This window comes from Salvelinus namaycush, chromosome 10 (assembly GCF_016432855.1).
Source record: "Salvelinus namaycush isolate Seneca chromosome 10, SaNama_1.0, whole genome shotgun sequence".
In the NCBI taxonomy this organism is placed as follows: domain Eukaryota; kingdom Metazoa; phylum Chordata; class Actinopteri; order Salmoniformes; family Salmonidae; genus Salvelinus; species Salvelinus namaycush.
The window spans coordinates 20,579,774-20,600,957 of record NC_052316.1 but is presented as its reverse complement, the minus strand read 5'-3'; the positions used below and the strand labels follow the sequence as shown (position 1 = coordinate 20,600,957).

The 21,184-nt window shown below is 43.4% G+C and overlaps 1 protein-coding gene across 1 annotated transcript in view; it reads right to left on the bottom strand.

Moving 5' to 3' along the window:
- Positions 1-21,184, bottom strand: part of gpc5b (glypican 5b) — a 75,700-nt gene that overhangs the window by 9,858 nt on the left and 44,658 nt on the right. Inside the window, exons 7-8 of the mRNA XM_039001906.1 lie at positions 15,091-15,211; positions 6,502-6,637 (exon numbers count right to left, since the gene is read on the bottom strand). Of these exons, the coding sequence (XP_038857834.1) occupies positions 6,502-6,637; positions 15,091-15,211 (257 nt within the window). The remainder of the gene's footprint in view (positions 1-6,501; positions 6,638-15,090; positions 15,212-21,184) is intronic.

Below are 21,184 nucleotides of genomic sequence, written 5' to 3'. Positions count from 1 at the left end.
CTACCAATTGGATATCATGAAATTAGGGAGAAAAAGGGGTAAAAGTAAAAAATAAAAAATGCTGTTTCCATATACTGTATGTTTGATACCGTTCCATGGTTTACAATGAGCACGTCCTACTATAGCGCCTTCCACCAGCCTCCTCTGATTAAGATCATTCCCAATTAAGAAAGGCCATATTCACCCACTCTTGCATCACTAAAAACATCAACATGAATCTCAGCTAACATCCTCACCACCAACCCATCTTCCACTCATATGTTGCACAAACAAATGTGTACATCAATTGATAGAAATCCTTTTGAAATGTCTGTGTCAGTATATCTTAAATTTGGTTTGGATCATATGCATCTATCCAGTGTGTGGGCAGAAGGATCCATTTTAGATGAGTAGTAACAGTGAGAGAGCACAGTGAATCTCTCATTCTTTAATGAGGGTTATTTCCCACCCCTGGGGTGCCATAGACGATGCATTACTGACACTGCACTCAATTAGACACTACACCTAGCACATTCAACCCAGCGACAAGCTGTTTACCACCAAACACACACACTCACACACACACACACACACCCCATTACTTTTAACTTATTAACTTATTACTTATTACTATTACTTATTCCAAAAACTTGTGAAAAAGCATCATATTGTCAGTCATCCGTCAGAAAGAGATACTGTATATGGTATATTGCCATACTGTAGCATAATTACTACGGTACAAGTCATATTGTAATCTGTCACTTGTACATGACATGTGGAACATTTTCACGATCAACTTCAAATAACTGCAAACCGTTTTTGTTGGAACAAGGTTTGGGATTTAGGCCGCATTTCGCTCCATGCATGAATGTTAAAGCCTCACCCAGGGATGAAGGAAAGCTCCCAGCCCATCTACTGCAGCCTACGTCCTATGTATGTCAGGAGATAAACGTATACCAGGCGGTGCCAGAGGAAGGCCCTAAAAATTATCAAAGACCCCATTGCCACCCAAGTCATAGATTGTTCTCTCTACTACCGCACAGCAAGTGGTACCAATGCACCAAGTCTGGAACAAACAGGACCCTAAACATCTTCTACCCCCCAAGCTATAAGACTGTTAAATAGGTAGTTAAATAGTTCACCAATAGCTACCCGGAATATCTGCATTGACCCTTCTTGCGTTAACTGTTCACTGCTGTTACTATTAATCCTGTTGCCTAGTCACTTTACCCTGACTTATATGTACACATCTACCTCAATTACCTCGTACCCCTGCACATCGACTCAGTACTGGTACACATGTATATAGACAAGTTATCATTACTCATTGTGGATTTATTTTTCTACTTATTACTTGTGTTATTATTTTTAAAATATACAATGTTTTCCACTATTTCCCTTTTTTTCTTTGCGTTGTTGGGAAGGACCCGTAAGTAAACATTTCACTGTTAGTCTACACCTGTTGTTTACGAATCATGTGACAAATAAACATTTGATTTGATTTGTAATGAGATTGTGTAGTCATGGCATAGGGATCAATCTAATACAAGGAAATGCCCTGTTCTGTCACCGTGGAAATAGTTGTTCTGTCACTGTGCCACATAAACAATGATCAGCCCATAGGGAATAGAGGGAGAGAGTAACTGGTTTAAGGAAGGACTGATTGAATTATACAACAAGCTTGTTCACAATACATACATATCATTAAATCCAATCACAGTGAAGCTTCAGGGGCGCTTAGATCACAGTAACAATCATATTATAAGTACTCTCATAAACACTGAAATCCAATGCAGATTTCACTGGAAGGCAACAGAACCAGAGCTGCAGCCACTGTCCGGCCAGTACATTTACGCTGTGTTAAAACAGGGCTAAAGGAGCCAGAGGAACACTGGTGTTGGCAGTGACAAACAGACCCAGCCCCACTGACCCTGAATGTGAACAGTGAGCACACAGCACTGGGCCAGGGGTCTGCTATGTTCTACTCTGCCTAGCTCAGCTGCTCTCCATCTCTCCCCTGGGGCCAACTGGCCGACACTGCCACGGATATTATCAGCTAAGCACTTTAATTTCCCCTGGCCTTCCCCTTTATCCATGGGATCTGCCTGGAAGACCAGAGGGAGCACAAAATGGCTGCTGCTGCACTCCGTAGCAGATGTATGCATGGCAACACACAGAGAAAGAGAAACTGGCTTTCTAAACCAGAACATGCCCTTCAGTTGGACATGAGATACTGTTACTGTTTATTCTAAACTACAATTGATCGATTGATCTGCTTTGCCAAATGTGCAGACAGTGCGCTGCTCACCAGAAACATAATTGTGCACAAGGGGCGTTGTTACTGGGAACGTCAGCTCTATGTACTGTATTTATGAGGAAGGGGTTCAAATATGTCAATGGCCATGCTTTGCGAACAAGGTGAGGCTTATGTCTGACTGCTTTGATGTGTTTAGTCAAGCAGAGTTCCTATGTTCCTCCTCCCATTGTAATAACCACGGTTACAGTATGTGTATTTTATTCCATGCATATTAAATCCTCATTCTTTCTGTGAATGGTGGCAAATAACAGCCAATCAAAACAGGGATACACATCAGCATCTTTTGCCTGGCGAAGAACCTCATTTGTCAGGAATTTTACATTTGCCTGGGCGTGTTTTTTTTTTTTTTTTAGGACGCCACATTAACGCAACCGACCAGCCTCAGCCTCACATCACCGTGGGAGACTAATAGGCCATGCAATGAGTTCATTTCCTCAGCTGCCTTCATAAGCAGACATTTCCATCTCAATTTAAACTTTGAGAGAGGGAGTTGCATGAAAGGGATCCGAGACAACAACATTAGAAACACACGCACATTAAATATGAAAGACCAGACAAAGCGCTCGTCTAGAGTGTGGTATCCTGACCTTGCATTATTCTATCAAGGAGAGAGAGTGATAGAGTAGAGGATAGACTAAGGTAATGTAAAATATATCTACATATTTTTGGACTAAAATAAAAATTTTGCCTGCTAATCAATAGGACATCAATCATTTCTCAATCAATCAAAACTCTAAATAAATTACAAATGTACACATCAATATTTTACCATTAAGTTTAAAAGAACTGTTCAATCCCTAGATGAAAAACAAAAAATGTATATGTTCCTACAACTCCCCCCATAGTGAGTTTTTGTTCATCACAGTGTCACTGAGGTAAGCGATGTCCCTCTGTAAGTGAAAGATGTTTTCTGAAACAAGGCTAGTGAAGACATTGGGTCAGATATTGTAGGTTATGAGAGTTGTGACTGTTTAAGAATGGTTGACTATTTGCTTCCGTTTGTGTTCTTTTTGTTGTGTTGTCCTTGAACGAGACCCTGGAGACCACGGACCACCTTGTATCCATAGCAACAGAGATTGTCCCCGGAAAAACCCAGATCATTCCTCTCCCGGAGCGGTGCATTTTGGGAATTCTGGAGGGGAGGATATGTTCCATTTCTCTGGGATGGTCATAATCATAGAAGGTGGATAAATTAATATGTCCTACTCAGCCTGTTTACCATAGAAAAAAAATAGTAAGTTCCGGTCTGCTTAACAGAGGCACCAAAGCATTAGCACCTGGGTCTGGTCTGCTTAGTTCATTGACTGTATATGAATTTTAATAAAATAGGGAGTGGGAAGTTTCGCTTCCTCTTCCGTCTCTGGTCCTAATTACATTAGCATTATTGACATTGCAAAGGGCGGACCTGTCTCAGCAAAGGAACTCTTGTTTAGTTGGGATAAGAAAATCTATTTAGAATCCTAAAAGATTCCAGAAGAAAAAGAGAAAGATTCTATCCCAGCCTCGGAGTGAAAACCTCATCCAAACAGACCAGGGGCTGGCTATCCATCTTGACCTCAATCATTTTCTAAGTAAAGAAAACATTCCTTTGATATTGAGAAACACATTATTAAAGCAGATTATCCATCACAGATCAAAGAGGTCAGTGACTCAGAGATTAACAGTGGCCAAAGCCCCACAGAATAATGGCCTCGCCTGCCCTTCTGCCCACAACTACACTAGCATTAAGCCAACAGCAGAGTGGAACCACATTGTCATCAAACAACAGCCAAACACCACTGCAGATTCACCACGACCAAGCAATAACTCATCATAGCACAACTATCATGACATCATGGGAGGACCAGGCCAATCTGACCAGGGTATCATTGTAGGATTAGGAGAAAACTTAATCTAGCTCAGAAAACAAAGATAGGTACACTGTACTGAGAGGAGAGAGATAAATAAAGAGAAAGATCTGTGATTCAATATTATCTAACATCCTGACACAGTGGAGCGTAGCTTTTCTGAATATCTCTCTTTGGGGAGCATGGAAAGTAACTCCGTGACATAGGCATAGTGCACTATGGAAGCTTTACTGTGAAATAATCAACATATCCCATTTTCCATTCTGTTACTGAGTTATGATGTAGCTTCACGTATACATACATACAATCATACATACAATCATACATACAGTACATACCTATGCTGGGGTAGAATTAGCTCAAAACAGGATGGATGCAAACCTCATTCGAAACCTCTCCTCTCAGTCTACCCTCTGTATCCCCTACACCACCATATTCGACTACCATTCTAGTCGTACCTGTACATCTACCGTATTACCCTGTTCTCTCTGTCCAACTATTAGTCTCTACTCTAGCTGACCTGTATAGCCTCCCATCCTCAGCCACCCCCAGTGTTATCTCACAGTGCCTCTCCCCTGTTCAGCTTCCATGTGATCCCACAGCACAATCTGCTTCCCTCAGCAGACGGAGAGATGGAGAGAGAGAGAGGAGAGAGAGAGGAAAGGCAAATGGGTAAATCCTCCTCAGCTCTCTCAGGATGCCCCTTCTGGCTCCATTTTGTGTGTGTGTATGTGTGAAATGAGAGCACAGAGAGGATGGCCTACATTAAGCTTCTGTATGTGAACTTTAGGAGTGCTGACAGTGTGGGGAAGAATGGACCCATTCTGTCAATGCAAGTCCTAGTCCCAGTCTCACAGAGTCCCAGTCTCACACGAGTACAGAAGTACACACACCCTTACATGCTCACACACACATTCAGAGTGTGACAACAATTTATGAGAATCTGTCAACAGCACGTACCAGCTGTATCCAAATCTAACCTTTGGCTTTGACGGAGTGCAGAAGAGTAAAGTAGTGAAACAAGGCTCTTGCTTTCCAGCAGTCACACTACACTGAGCTACAACTCATTATGAAATTCAGCTTCCAGGGACTTAGCTATGGGAAATGAGCGAGATCAGTGCTCGCTGTGTGTTGTACGAGTTACATTAAGCCACAAACCATACTCATGAATACTCATTTAATTGTCATCGTCACAGCTAATCTCATTTGCAACCTTTACCCTCCTTGTTCACTGCTTTCCCTATTGAAGGGATTTGTAACCACTTGCAAAGATAACCATGTCCACTCATCATTACTCCCACTAGGTGTGTAGCATGCTGCAAACTCCCTTATCCTTCAAATGACTTTGAACAGATTTTGTCTTCACCAGAAGGTAACAGTCACTATAATAGAAGATTATACTTCATATAGCAATATTCTAGCTTCTCTCTCCCATCTTTCCTGCGCTGTCGCTCTCCTTGCACTTTAAATGCGCCCTGGTTGAGCTGTGTTATGGAGGACTTGAGAAAAAGCTTTTACCGTCCTCTTCTGAAGAGCTCAGGCAGATTGCTGGAGCACAGCAATTACTAGCAGACAGACAAGTGTCATTTACCTGCTCCACAGATCTTAGAGCCACTGACTGAACCAGGGATCAGTGCATATCTCTCCTCTCTCACCTCTCGCTCTCCCCTTGTTCTCCCGCGCTCTTTCTAATGACCTGAATAGAAGAGACTGGATGAACGAACAATCTGCAATCAGCTTCAAACCTTTTCACCTTTTGACACCTCTATTTTGGTGAAGTTGCTTTCACAAAGCCAGCTCATACAAAGAGAAAGTGTGTTTATGAGTCTGTGTACACAATAATTCACCCTTTGTATTGCAGTAGTGCTGATATACAGCCATGAGCCAGTTCTACCACAAAGCATAGAATAACAATTAAACTTGAAGTAATTGAAAGAAAAAAAATGACGTCCACAAATCAAATCAATCAGTATCCTACACTGAGGATAAACCCACACAAGACACTGGTACTTTTTTTATTGATGTGTTATTTCACTGACAGCTGTTGACAGCCTGTTCTGCTGACCATTTGCATATAGCAGAAGATAACATCATAAGGGGAAAGTATAGATATGGATTAATCTGAGAGGAAAAGGCAGCTAACACACCCACAACATACTGTATTGTAGTAGACTTGAGACACAGACAGGTTTCAATATTAGTCTCTGACATCTGACACAAGCAGCAGTCTCATCTACAGGGAGTCTGGTTGGCTGAGGTAGGAGAGAGTTAGGGGAGGGAGAGGAGGATCAATAGGCAGATGAGGAAAAGGAGGGGTGAGGGAATAAAAATGAATTAAAGAGGGGGGTTCTGACTCACCGGCAAAGTCTTCCTCTCCAGATCCCTGACATCCGTCCTCATCGTCACACTCTCCGCTGGCCTCTCCTCTCGTCCCACTGCCCGTCTCCACCCACGCCCCCCATTCTGTCGCCCAGCCCATCTGACCCTGCATCTCCTGCAACACACACACACAAACATAAGTCAGAGGTCAATTGGGGTAATCCTGTCTGAAAATAAGCCTCATCAAATTCTGTACTGTTCCACTGTTCAAAACCAAACATGATTTAAATGGACAGACGAATGCTAGAGCACACAATACATACTGGTCTGCTTACAAATCAAATCCATGTTATTTGTCACATGCGCCGAATACAACAGGTGTAGACCTTACAGTGACAGTTAATATGGACATAACACATAGACCTTACAGTGACAGTTAATATGGACATAACACATGTGCATATACATCAGTAATAAAATTGCCCCTCCCCCCAAAAATGATGTGAAATCAAAAACGGCAATTATAAAATGTCAGCAAACTGGTAGACAATAGACAGAGCTATGATTTTAGCTTAGATGTTCTTCCCTTTCCAGCATTATTACATCTGACTGCAGGCAATGTTGATGAGCCAGTCTTCTGCAACAGAACATTGTGCTTGTCTGCATAATGTGATCTTGCGAACAATGCATTTGACACAAATGAATAAAGTATGAAAAATACACTTGTCCTCTGAATGGGAAGATTCGCTTTTGCAGACAGCACAGATCAACGTTACGAAAACAAAATGAGGGGTTTCGTGTTGAACAAAATGTGACGATAAACAACTAGAGCCTAGTGTGCACTGTTCCAAATGTTGGTTCATCTGACAAGTGGGTAACATTTTACTTGACACCCGGTGTCATAACCCTGTCATAACCCTGTCATAACCCTGTCATAACCGATATATTTACACCTGTTGTGACATATTGCATTATTTTATGGCTGGTTATGACACCTACATTAGTGTCAAAACCCACATTTATTCAAATGAGTTTTCCCTGTCAAGAAGTCTCCATTTAAAAGTTTGTTTCTTAAATCCTTTACAGTCATGATTTTTTCATCATATTTTAAATAACTTGTAGAAAACACACTTTATTACACTGCCAAGAAGCACTATGACCATCCTGTGTCACTTTACTTGGACTAAGGAAATACTCTTTATGACACTGTCAAGAAGCATTATGACCATCATAATCATATCAGTCAGATAGGCCTATCACGTACCTATCACAGCAATGTTTTGGGTTAGGGTGAAAACACAATGATTATCAGATCTTCCATACCAACATGCAAGAATGTATTGGTTGAAGAAGTATCAATAGTACTATACTGAACAAAAACTTAAAACGCAGCATGTAAAGTTTTGGTCCCATGTTTCATCTCATAAATGTTCCATATGCACAAAAAGCTTATTTCTCTCAAATTTTGGGCACAAATTTGTTTACATCCCTGTTAGTGAGCATTTCTCCTTTGCCAAGATAATCCATCCACGGTGTGGCATAGCAAGAAACAGCATGATCATTACACAGGTTCACCTTGTGCTGGGGACAATAAAAGGCCACTTTAAAATGTGCATTGTTGTCACACACCACAACGCCACAGATGTCTCATGTTTTGAGCGAGCGGGCAATTGGCATGCTGACTGCAGGAATGTTCACCAGAGCTGTTGCCAGGGAATGTAATGTTTATTTCTCTACCATAAGCTGCCTTATGGTAGAGAAATAGTTTTAGAGAATTTGGCAGTATGTCCAACCAGCCTCACATGTAACCAAGCCAGCCCAGGACCTCCACAACAGGCTTCTTCACCTGCGGGATCGTCTGAGGGGGGTGGGGGTACTGAGGAGTATTTCTATCTGTGGGGAAAAACTAATTCTAATTTGTTGAGCCTGGCTCCCCAGTGGGTACACCCCTATCAAGTCATGTGAAATCCATAGATTAGGACTTTATTTATTTATTTTAAAAGACTGATTTCCTTTTATGAACTGTAACTCAATAAAATCTTTTAAATTGTTGCATGTTGCATTTATATTTTTGTTCAGTATATATTCTATAGCAAAAAGGGCTCACCATTGATGTTGTCGCCCTTGGGGCTGTTACTATAGCAGAAGAGCAGATGATGTTTCTGCCCTTGGGGCTGTTACTATAGCAGATGATGTTTCTGCCCTTGGGGCTGTTACTATAGCAGATGATGTTTCTGCCCTTGGGGCTGTTACTATAGCAGAAGAGCAGATGATGTTTCTGCCCTTGGGGCTGTTACTATAGCAGATGATGTTTCTGCCCTTGGGGCTGTTACTATAGCAGTTGATGTTTCTGCCCTTGGGGCTGTTACTATAGCAGAGGATGTTTCTGCCCTTGGGGCTGTTACTATAGCAGATGATGTTTCTGCCCTTGGGGCTGTTACTATAGCAGATGATGTTTCTGCCCTTGGGGCTGTTACTATAGCAGATGATTTTGTTGCCCTTGGGGCTGTTACTATAGCAGAAGAGCAGATGATGTTTCTGCCCTTGGGGCTGTTACTATAGCAGATGATTTGGTTGCCCTTGGGGCTGTTACTATAGCAGAAGAGCAGATGATGTTTCTAGCCTTGGGGCTGTTACTATAGCAGAAGAGCAGATGATGTTTCTGCCCTTGGGGCTGTTACTATAGCAGATGATTTTGTTGCCCTTGGGGCTGTTACTATAGCAGAAGAGCAGATGATGTTTCTGCCCTTGGGGCTGTTACTATAGCAGATGATTTTGTTGCCCTTGGGGCTGTTACTATAGCAGAAGAGCAGATGATGTTTCTGCCCTTGGGGCTGTTACTATAGCAGATGATTTTGTTGCCCGTGGGGCTGTTACTATAGCAGATGATTTTGTTGCCCTTGGGGCTGTTACTATAGCAGATGATTTTGTTGCCCTTGGGGCTGTTACTATAGCAGATGATTTTGTTGCCCTTGGGGCTGTTACTATAGCAGATGATTTTGTTGCCCTTGGGGCTGTTACTATAGCAGATGATGTTTCTGCCCTTGGGGCTGTTACTATAGCAGATGATTTTGTTGCCCTTGGGGCTGTTACTATAGCAGATGATTTTGTTGCCCTTGGGGCTGTTACTATAGCAGATGATTTTGTTGCCCTTGGGGCTGTTACTATAGCAGAAGAGCAGATGATTTTGTTGCCCTTGGGGAGACGACACAACACCTTTTTGCACTGCCCAAATGTCACCAACAGACTAGTCTCTCCAATCTGATATGCTTTAAAACTAAAAACTAATGCTGTTGGTTCAATATAAATATTAGTTTGGAATCACATACTGTACAGTAGGCTGATTTCATAAGAGTGCTTTGCATTTCCCATTTCCCATGGTCTACAGTCCACTGACTCAGGGTTTCTCAAACTCGGTCCTGGGGCCCCTCCTTTGTGCACTTTTTATCCTTCTTTCTAGCATTACACAGCTGATTCAAATAATCAAAGCTTGATGATGCGGTGTAGTTATTTGGTAAGAATTGTGCACCCAGGGGTGGCCCCAGGACAGAGTTTGGGAAACCATGCACTAACTCAAGGTCCAATCTTACTGATTGATGATTACATCACACATGTAAGTGATTAGGGGCCAATTCATGTATTTCAAAGTATTCAAGTAGATGTAATTATTTGTTCTTCATTGTGTACCAAACTAAACCCTGGTCCTCCCTGCCCCCTCCTCTGCCCCCCCAGAGTTCCACTACATTGAGACCCTGTGAGGTGCTATAAGCACATTAACCTTGCGTAACATAATTACATTTCCACAAATTAAAAGTGTAATTTAATAGCCTTATTCATGAGTTCACGGAGAAAAGCAATTGGCTGCAGTTAACGTTGTATGGAGAGATGGCTAGTTTGCGGATCATAAGGGCAAGAAGTGAAGGAGTTGAAAAAAGAAAATTAAAATTTCCCCGGCTGTGACATTGGCCTAATCAACTCAGAGGGCTCTCCTATTATCAATGGCATTAAACCAATTAAATGTTGTGTAAGAGAGGAACCATGGCAACGTAGCTTCGACTGATTGGCCTCTACCTATGTGGCTACATGTATTTTTTCCACTGACTGACATGTTCCAGGTGATTGTCTTTTTTAAACAGTACATTTAATTGCACTGCTCTGTTAGAAATCACACAGAAAATCTCAAATGTGAGCTTTCTTATAGAGTCCTTGAAAGGGTCTGGGAAACACAAAAGACTTGGATTCAAAACAAGACGGGAAAAAAACACTGGATCTCTTCAGGCAGTCTGAACATCTATTCAACGAGCCACACAGTAACCCAGAGACAATGAAAAACATATATACCAGTATGGCAACAGCTCAGATACCACATCAGATACTTGATTTGTTCTATACTATTGTCCCACCATATGACACCACCTCCCACTGACTGACAAACACTTGTGTCATTGCAATGATATAGGCCTTCAAATTCCTTATCCAATCACACCTAGCTTTACCTATTTATTCTTCCCTTTTCTATTACATGTATATTTCTCTTTGTCCCTTAATTTGTGCTCTTTTTCTCTAGTTTAATATTTTCTTTCTCCAAATCTACCTCTCTCCAGATCCTCCTCTTCTGGTTGTATTCTAATGTTTAATTTTTTTGTTTATTATTTTACCCCCTTTTCTCCCCAATTGGTTATTACAGTCTTGTCCCATCGCTGCAACTCTCGTACGGACTCGGGAGAGGCGAAGGTCGAGAGCCGTGCGTCCTCCGAAACACGACACAACCAAGCCGCACTGCTTCTTGACACAATGCCTGCTTAACCCGGTAGCCAGCCACACCAATGTGTCGGAGGAAACACCGTACACCTGGCGACTGTGTCAGCGTGCATGCGCCCGGCCCGCCACAGGAGTCACTAGAACGCGATGGGACAAGGACATCCCTGTCGGCCAGACCCTCCCCTAACCCAGACGACGCTGGGCCAATTGTGCACCGCCCCATGGGTCTTCTGGTCGCGGCCGGCTGTGACAGAGCCTGGACTTGAACCAGGATCTCTAGTTGCACAGCTAGCACTGTGATGCAGTGGCTTAGACCACTGTGCCACTTGGGGGGCCCACATTGTATTCTAATGTTTCATGTTTAATTGCATGACAGCATCCCAATCCCACTCTCCTTGCCCTTAATTGCCCTCGTTGTGTGTGTGTGTGTGTGTGTGTGTGTGTGTGTGTGTGTGTGTGTGTGTGTGTGTGTGTGTGTGTGTGTGTGTGTGTGTGTGTGTGTGTGTGTGTGTGTGTGTGTGTGTGTGTGTGTGTGTGTGTGTGTTACTATCATCGTAGGTACCGGAAACCCCTGAAAGTGTGTGAGAGTGAGAGAGCCTGCATGTGTGATCATTCACATCTGTGTGTGTGTGTCAGGAGAACATTAAGCCTTTACAGTGCCATGAATTGACTTCCTGTGTCTGTGATTGCTTCTTAATGAGCTTTTTTGCAGGATTAATGCTATTCATAAAAAACAGTGTTAGCTCATTGAAACCTCTGTTAGTCTTTTCATGAAGAATGACAGAAAAAGCTCTCTTTACAACCATCCTAGAGGGACTCAACAAACCTAGCGGTGGGGGATTTTCTTATACCTTAATGTATTTGTGTGAGCGTGTGTGGTGGCCGGTTCTCCTATGGTGCTAGTCAAGGCTCATGGGTATTGAAGTAACATTTAAAACAGGCAAAACATGACATATTGTCATGCACAGAAATAAATCCCCAATAAATCTTAACATTACTCAAATCTGATTTATAAATCATTTATTATGAAAAAACCTACAGGGCACTGGCAGCATGCACACTACTCAATCGTAGAAGATAAATCTTGTGCATAAATTATCATAGAAAAAAAGAGTATTGAGCCTCAACCTCATTTTGCTGAGGATGCTTTTCCATGATGCTAATTCCACATGATTAAATGACCGAACAAATGGGATAAACAGTCAAGAACAGATTATAACTACATCATTTTTTCTGCTCTGTTTTGCTAAGCTCTCTCCTCTTTCTTTCGCTCTCTCTCATCCTTTCTGTCTCTCTCTCTACATGTTGTCATCTCAGGATCTTACACTGTACTGTGATGGACACATTGCTAGGCCAACATAATATTTTAATACCGATGTTGCAATGTTGTGAAAACCTATAGTGTATTTCCTGTAATAGTCAGAACTTTCTGGTTCAGACTGGGTCAAAAGGAAACCAAAGAAATGTCAGCCAGATCGGGCCTCAGCCTCAATCTCACCAAAGCAGCTATCACAGCAAATAAAGCCAGGCTTTCTGAAATCCGGTGAGGATTTTCTATTATTTCACAGTGGAGGAAATTTGAAATAAACTCCGAAAAGAAAGATGAATGCCTTCCTCAGGAAATCAAATGAAATCATTCTTTGTGGTTGAAGATTCCTCCCTTTCAAATGAACATTGGTACAAAATCACACACTGGGATAAATCTAACAACCTATATCTTATCTCTTACGTGTGAAATGTTCGTTATAGAGGTGAGCAGGGTCCCAGTCAGGGTTAGAAAAACAAGCACACTGACAATATGGCTGTGAACGTTGTGAACATTCTCTCTCCCCTTAGGTAGAGTGGCCATAAAACACATGTAATCCTGTAAATCCCTGTTCTTTCTCACATTGAGCTCTTAGCCACCCCAAAGTGCTTACATTGACTTCTCAGGTTTCTACTCCCCTCCCCACCTCTCTGATAGACTTTCCCAGCCTCTGGCTGCTTTGAACCGACAGGCTGCTCTGTTCGGGCCACAGAAACTAACTCAGCCACGTCTGCTTTTAATGGAGTAATAAGAGACAGAAGTGAAATGGCTCCCAGAGGGCCAGATGAGCTGTGTGCCTCTCCTCTCTCTCTCCTCGATCCCCTACCAGAAACAGCTGCAACAATGGGTTGGCCACCAAGAATCCTTTTTTTAGCACCCCGGCTATCGCCCCGCTAACAGCCGATATGATCACTTATTGCATTAGGCTGGGGTGATAACAGGGGAAATCCTCACTCTCACACCAAGCATGGAAGACAGTCTGATCTGATGGCTTTACAGGGCATACTCTGCTTCAAACTGGCTCCAGATAATATATATAAACAATGGTCTCAACCAGAAAATTGTAATTTAAGACTGAATAAAGTTGGCTAAAGATTAAAATATGAATCTGTATAACACTGACCCATTTTAGATGAAGATAAGTTATTTTGGGCACACACTGTTAGGACACTTCTAGCAAAGCAAGACAACACCAGAACTCTGTGTGAAAGACCAGACAACAGCTAAAGAGAGAAAGAAAAACTGACAGAGTAGACAGAGAAATATAGTAGCAGAGAGTGAGAGTGACAGAGAGAGACAGTGGGTGGAGTGTCGGGGTGAGACCACCACAGCACAACAGGACTCAGCGGGCCTAGTAGCCTTTCAGCTCCACAAAGGTCAGAACAGAGCTCCTCGCAGCCCAGCCAGGCAGGGAGGGACTGTTCCCTGAGAGTCTCTGCAGTCTGCACAAAGCCTCTCAGGAGAGTCTGAGGGGGAAAATAGCTTTGGCTTCTCGTTGAGGGAACGTTCAGGTTAAACAACATTTACATGACAAAAGTCTGACTTCAATGCGTCTCCTCTGAATCTGCTGACCTGTTGAATTGCTCCACCATTCCTGAGGTTGAAGACCTGAAAAAAGACTCACTGTTAGTCTGTAAGTGTGTCTACCTGGTATGTGTGGAATGAGGCAACAGATTGAAGGACCCACCTCCAGTTCTAAGCACACACCTGGCATCTTATCTTGGCCTAAAGTGCCAGTAGCTAACTAAAACATTATTTGAGCTCTTAGACTTGGAGGTGTAGGGAGTGACAGAAGGTGATGGCCTGGAAACTAATTATGAAACCGACATACTGCAACTCCTAGGCAATGTCTGTCCTCCCATTGCCGGGGGCCAGATTTCCCCAGCTGTGAAATCGCTGGCACTTCCGTGGGCACCCAGCCATTAAGAGCACTGGGTTCGCATCTATCAGAGGGACAGGGCTGTTTGCTCAAATCCTCCAAGACACCACCAATTACCACACTCACATACACCAGGGGAGGGGGGAGGGGGGGAGGAGGCTGGGACCAGACAGGATTAGAATATAAAACATACAGTACACTGTGTGACCCATCCTTCCTGCCTCGCTGACCCCGCAGGCTCCTCCTCCATGATGCTTTGCATTGAGCTCCTTTATCTATGATGCATCAGTGGGTTATTGTATTCCATTCTCATAGTGAATGTCCCAGTGAATGCCTGAGCAGTAGAGGGGCTAATTTAATATCTAAGTATCTGTGATGGGTCCACCAGGACAGTTTAGTCAGATTTGTCTGGCATATCCACATGTCTGTAAGCTAGCTGGCTGGCTGTTCCTCTCTCTCAGGCCTCCAGAGACCGACGTCTGAATCTACTCCAATGGCGTGGTTTGTACCGAACGCCAAGCAATAAAAGACACAAATCTAGGCCATTTACCACAACTGGTGGGAACAGCAACTAAGTGGAAAGGATGTGTCAGAATAGTATGTGACTGACATGTTGATGTCCTCAGTGGTCATGTTTACAGTCAGATTTAAGTGAAGAAGGAACAGTGGCAATGAGACGTACCTGTTTGAACTGTTCTAGTTTGTATCTAGCTGCCACTAGGATGGGGTCAATGCTGCGGACCTTAATCTCTGGGTTGTTTTTCTGGGCCTGAAGGCCGTTTCCCACAACACGGCCCACATAACTGAGGAGGGAAGAGAGAGAGAGAATGGAGAGTTTAATATAAACACTTTCTGTAGCACAATGACTTGTGAATATTGATATATTGTTGATGAAAGTAACACATGAAAGTATTTGTGTGCACAAGGAGTGCACATGTAATGACAGAGTAAACCTTTTAAATTTCGTGTCTGAATAGCCTAGTTCCTTAGCCATTCATAACAATGGCAAATATTTATTCTCAGCACCATGGTCTGCATGTCGTGAGATCTGTCCCACCCCACACACCACACCACACCACACAGACAGCCATTCCCCTAGCCCAGGGCTCTCCAACCCTGGTCCTGGAGAGCTACAGTCTTGTAGGTTTTCACTCCAACCCTAATTTAGCATACCAGATTCTAATAATTAGCTGGTTGATAAAGTGAATCAGGATAGTTACAACTGGGGTTGGTAGTGCTCCAGGAACAGGGTTGGAGAGCCCTGCCCTAGCCTGATATAAAGTGATTAACTATGCCCTTTTTAACATCAATTTTTCTTTCATCATAAGAATTGCGGGGCATATGAGCTGTGTGATTCAGCCTCAGAGCCCAGCTCTTCCTTGAAGCTGGCCTGGAGTGGTGAGTTGTGCTGTCTGACCCAGCCAGGCCGCCACTGGGATCAATGGAGTTTAGACGGCCTTCCTCACTGACATAAATGATTCATTAGGAAGTCAAACAGCTGGAGCGGATTGGTGAAATCCAGGTATTGAGCGACCTCACAGCCAGCGATGGGAGAGGAGAGGAAAGGGCAGATGGCTGTTTATCAGGAATAATGAGAGGAGAGGAGGATAGGAGGAGACCAGTAGCCTCCTCATTACAGCCCAGTGTCAGGGTAAACACGTCAGATGCAGACACACTGCAGGACTCGGTAATGATGCATTTGCATTTTTGTGATTCCACTAATTACAACAAGGAGGGGGTGAGATGAGACACAACAAAGGACACAGTGTCAACCATAGTGATCGAAGAGTCTGGGGTGCATCTCTCTCTCATCTCTCTTATCCATTTCTCGCTTTCATGTATATTTTTTGTGCCACCTCTTCATCTCCGTAGAGGAGGGACAATGGTTGAGTTAATCAGAGGGTATTGTGAGCGGTAGTTACAGTAAAATCCTTTGTATTTGCTTGTCTCAGCAATTCAGTTGATCAATAGGTCAAGTTAAAGATGAAATGTTAAATTGGTTAAGATACTGAATTAGATTGACCCTAGATGACCTATTGGAGTCCTATTGAAGGCCATCTGGGGTCAATCTCAAAAATCTATTGAGAAGCTTAAACATAGCTTTCAAAACCACAAGATAGAAAGACTGACAGAGAGAGACAGTGAGGGAGAGAGAGAGAGAGAGACTGACTAAGGTCAGGGGCAGACTGTGAAGGTCTAATGCACCACAGAACAGGCTTTTTCCACAGAACAGATTAGAGCCTCTGTAGAGGGAGAGGTGGGTGGATGGATGGATAAGTAGGGCGAAGCAGCTCTGACAGAGCAGACCCTTGTCCCTAACTCCCTGAGCTACCCCAGGAAGTTTGGAGGAGAACACAGTCATCACCACAATCTCAAATCCCAAAATATAGAACACATAATACACACACAAAATACACTCATACACAATCATACGGGTACACACCCACCCACACATGCATGCACTCACACACATTGGAGAGAGAGCGAGCCTGGAGCCACACATGGGATTTCCTTACTGGAGAGAACTCTGGGGCTAGGAGGTAACAGAGATTCCTCCTGCAGCAGTCCGAGATGTCAAAGCGCAGGTGTTTCACGGCTAACGAATCCAGCCAAGAGCATTGTGGAGCTCCAGAGGCCACACCTACATGCCCTCCGCTGCTGCTGCAGCCCCCAGACTACAACAATGATGTATAACATAAACCCTGAACCTGACATGATACAGACACATGGACATTCCAGAGAGATGATCCATTGGATTGTTGATCATCTAATGTGAGTGTGTTCCATGAGAACCACTATTGTGAGGTCAATTCACCTCAACCACTGTAGAAAACAAATCGATTGCAGGGTTAACATTACAAGTGTGTTGCCAGGAAAGTGAAGGCCTATTTTTCAAAAACATGTATTTTTCAATTTTGATGTTCAGTATATAAAATACTGCTGTCACAACAGTGTTATCAGTGGATGGTCTGAAGATATGTGTATATACATCTGCTATCCCTCAGGGCATCCAGCCTAGCCTCAGAGAATGACAATGAGAGAAACACAGGCAAAGCACGCTAACATCGTAATAACATCAGCAGTTCCGCATTAACACTGTCCCTGCAACCAGTTTAATGGTGCATGTTTGTGTGAGGTGGATCAAACTGGGGGTAATCAGAAAGCGCCACAGGAGTGACGTGCTGCATGTGACTGTAAATAAATGAATCCAATCTGAGCCAGCCTCCACATAGTGTCGAGGATGAACTCTGACCCCTGTCTCACTGGGTCTATCTGCCTACCTACTGCTGGAGAATTCATTATAGTAGGCCTATCTGCTGCTTCAATAACAAGCTAGTACAGGCAGCCACAGATAGCAGGTAGAACCAGTGGTGCGTATTCATGGAAGCCAAGGGAAGCCAGGCTTCCCCAAAAATGTAAAAAATTATCTATATAATATTAATTTTCTCTTTTGTCTATCCTTGTTTCATAATGTTCCTTCAATTTGCAAGAGGCTGAATGTAACTCACCGGAGAAAGCATCCAAGTGAGGGAAACAGCGCCCCTCTGTCTCTGTATGTGTAGGCCATCTATCTGATGCTGTCTGGTCAGAGAGAGTATGACATTGTTGCCGACCCTATCGTTGAATGCAAGGGAAGCCAGTGAGCATTTGGCCTCCCTTGATAAAAAAGTATAAAATAATAGCCAATCAGCGTTGAATCGTCTTGGCGCACTCAAAAAAAAGTGTCAAGGGAAGCCAGTTTGGATTTGGCTTCCCTCCAATCACATCACATCGAGAGCAATACGTCATTGACAGAAAGAACTTGAATTGTTGCATCTCGTTACGTTGTTGTCCTCCGGTGCCTAACTAGTTAGCAAAAATTGTCCCTTTCCTAAATTAACCATGGATGGAAATAGGGATTTGGACTTGTGGTTTTACTTAATTCTCCGTACTGGCCAATGATTATAACGGCGATTCTGATTCAAAAATAAATTCATACATTGTGCCCCTGGACTGAGAGGGTGGAAGTTCAATATGTAGCTAACCAGGCCTAATCGCCCAACGTCAGTGCCCAACCTCACTAATGCTCTTGCGGCTGAATGAAATCAAGTCCCCGCAGCAATATTCCAGCATCTAGTGGAAAGCCTTCCCAGAAGCATGGATGCTGTTATAGTAGCAAAGGGGAGACCAACTCCGTATTGATTTTGGAATGAGATGTTCGACGGGCAGGTGTCCACATACTTTTATGTGCTATATAGTGTAGGTTGTAATATGGCATTTTGGGAGGCTTGGCTTCCCCAGTGATTTTACCCATGCAACGCTACTGGGTAGGACTACCACTGTTCATTTTCTTTGGGGACATAATGAATTCTAAATCCAAGGCAGTATGACGACACACGCACGCACACACACACACACACACACACACACACACACACACACACACACACACACACACACACACACACACACACACACATAGCAGCTAAACCATGCATCATAGCCTGACCCAGAACCCAGTTAATGAGGATTTATTCCCGTCACTGCTCAACATGGCCACAATACTTAACATAATGTTTAACCATTACACTGTATTTTTCTCTGGTCTCTATTTATCTTTAGGGGGCTGTGAATATTCATAGTCATTATGAGGGATTCATCAAATGGTCAATCAACTACAAAGACGACCACAAAGGGCCTCCATTAACTAGTTTCCAAAGCCAGGGGGAGTTGATGGGATGTTCTCTGTTGTGGTTGCTGTGGGTGGTTGGGTGCTGACGACGGACCCATAGGTCTGTGGATGGGTACCAACTACACTGGGAGCCCATTAGGGGCACATGCGACTTTAATCAGGCTCTCTGATTGGTTCAACTCTATTCTAACACATCCTGCCAATTGTTCTTATGCACACCATAGTAATTTATAGGATCTCTGTGTGATGCACACTCACTGAATCACATTGGGAGAATCCTGAATATTATGCATGTGCCTGGACATGTACTCAATAAAAAACAACCACACATTGTGAGTAAATATGATCATGAATATGATCGTGTGCTCATTATATCGACTATACTGAAGTATTGACCCACTGCACTAAAATCCAATACCATACACAGAGTACAATGACTATGACTATGCACAATGACTATGCTAAACGCATATAGTATACTGTAGTGAAAATGAGAATACTGAACAAAGCTTAGAGAGAGAGAGAGAGGCTGTTTTGTCACAGTAATTAGTGACCAAGTCAATTAGCCAGGATCTGTTTGCATCTGGGTTGTTAACCAATCAAATGAATCAGCCCATAAAGAGACACAGAGACAAATGTTTATCCTAAAAAGCCAATGGCTCCCCAAGACCAGCTGACGTTCCCACACATCTCTTCTCTCTCCTCTGAAAACTACACACATACATTATGGTATAGGTCCAGCTGCAATTTATAATATATATATTATATTCCTAGATTACACACTAGGCTATACTAACTGCTATCCACTCACTAGGCAAACCTGGCTTTTATTCAAGGTCTAAACAACTTTATTCAACTGATTATGCCAACTCCTGAACTGGAGACAGAGAGCAAATCAGTTCAGTCCAGATCAGAGGTATTATCAGCTGATGCCTCCCTGTATGGGATGGATATGAAAAGAAAGTGACACTGACCACTTGGCTATGTGTTGCATAAAGTCTAACTCCAGCCTCTCTCCTGTTGGGCAAGGCCTTAAACTCAGTGACCCTCCAGCTCATGTGAACCTCCAGGCTATGAAGTAGAACAGAGTGCTTGCTCAGTGAGTCAGCCTGGGCGAGAGAGAGAAAGAGAGCGAGAGAGAAAGCTGTATGTCTGCTCAGCTGAGGAAACACATAACCTAATAGAGCCATAATGGAGGACTGGGCAGACACAGACCACAAAAAACGGAGGCTGTCATACCGTGGCAGTTCAAAACGGCTCACGCCCTAAAAAACAAGACATTATTGTTCAAAGCTATGTGGAGCAAAACCGTACGGCTAAGAGGGACTGTGTGGAAATGATTAGCCTATACACCACATAGCATATCAAATTATACCGTTGCACATTCTAGGGTGTATGTGACTCAGCACTCAGTGCTGGTCACACAGTTCTGCTCCAGCTCCACAGCCTGGAGCCTCCGCTCTGGTCTGGTCTTGTAGCCCAGCTGATGTGGCCTGACTCTGGTCTGGCGCAGAGTTGTGGTCAGAAGCGGGCTGACAGATAGAGACTCAGCTCGTGCTCTTTAGGTACATTCCTCTGATGTGAAATGCATTTGAAATGCAAACCAGCAACCCCAAAACCACAGTGTGCCCAGCACTATGGAAGTCCACTGTGTGCTCGCCCCAAACACAAACAAATAGACTGTGGCCACGGTAACGGGACACATCCCAAAAGCCCCTCCACCGCCGAGGATCATGGGAGCCAAAGAGGGAGGCTTGGCTGAGTGCACTGATGTGATGTGTAACGGTCCATACCACTCTCCCTCCCTCCCCTATGACGACTACCAGTAGTAATGTATGCCTTCTATCTTGGTTTAGGACAGTCCAATTTGCAATAACATAAACAGTCACAGACAGAAACATTGGGTAATAATTCAGAGATAATCTGAGATGCAAAATATAATATATTTGAAAGGTCTACGGACAGGTGTGTCTGAGAACACACTTACATTGTTGCTTCCTGGGTGGATTTGTTATGCTTTCCCCTGAAGGCCACCAATCCACAGACCATATTACTTTTATCCTGTTTCATTATCTGCTCCAGGCTCTTAGTGATGACACACAAA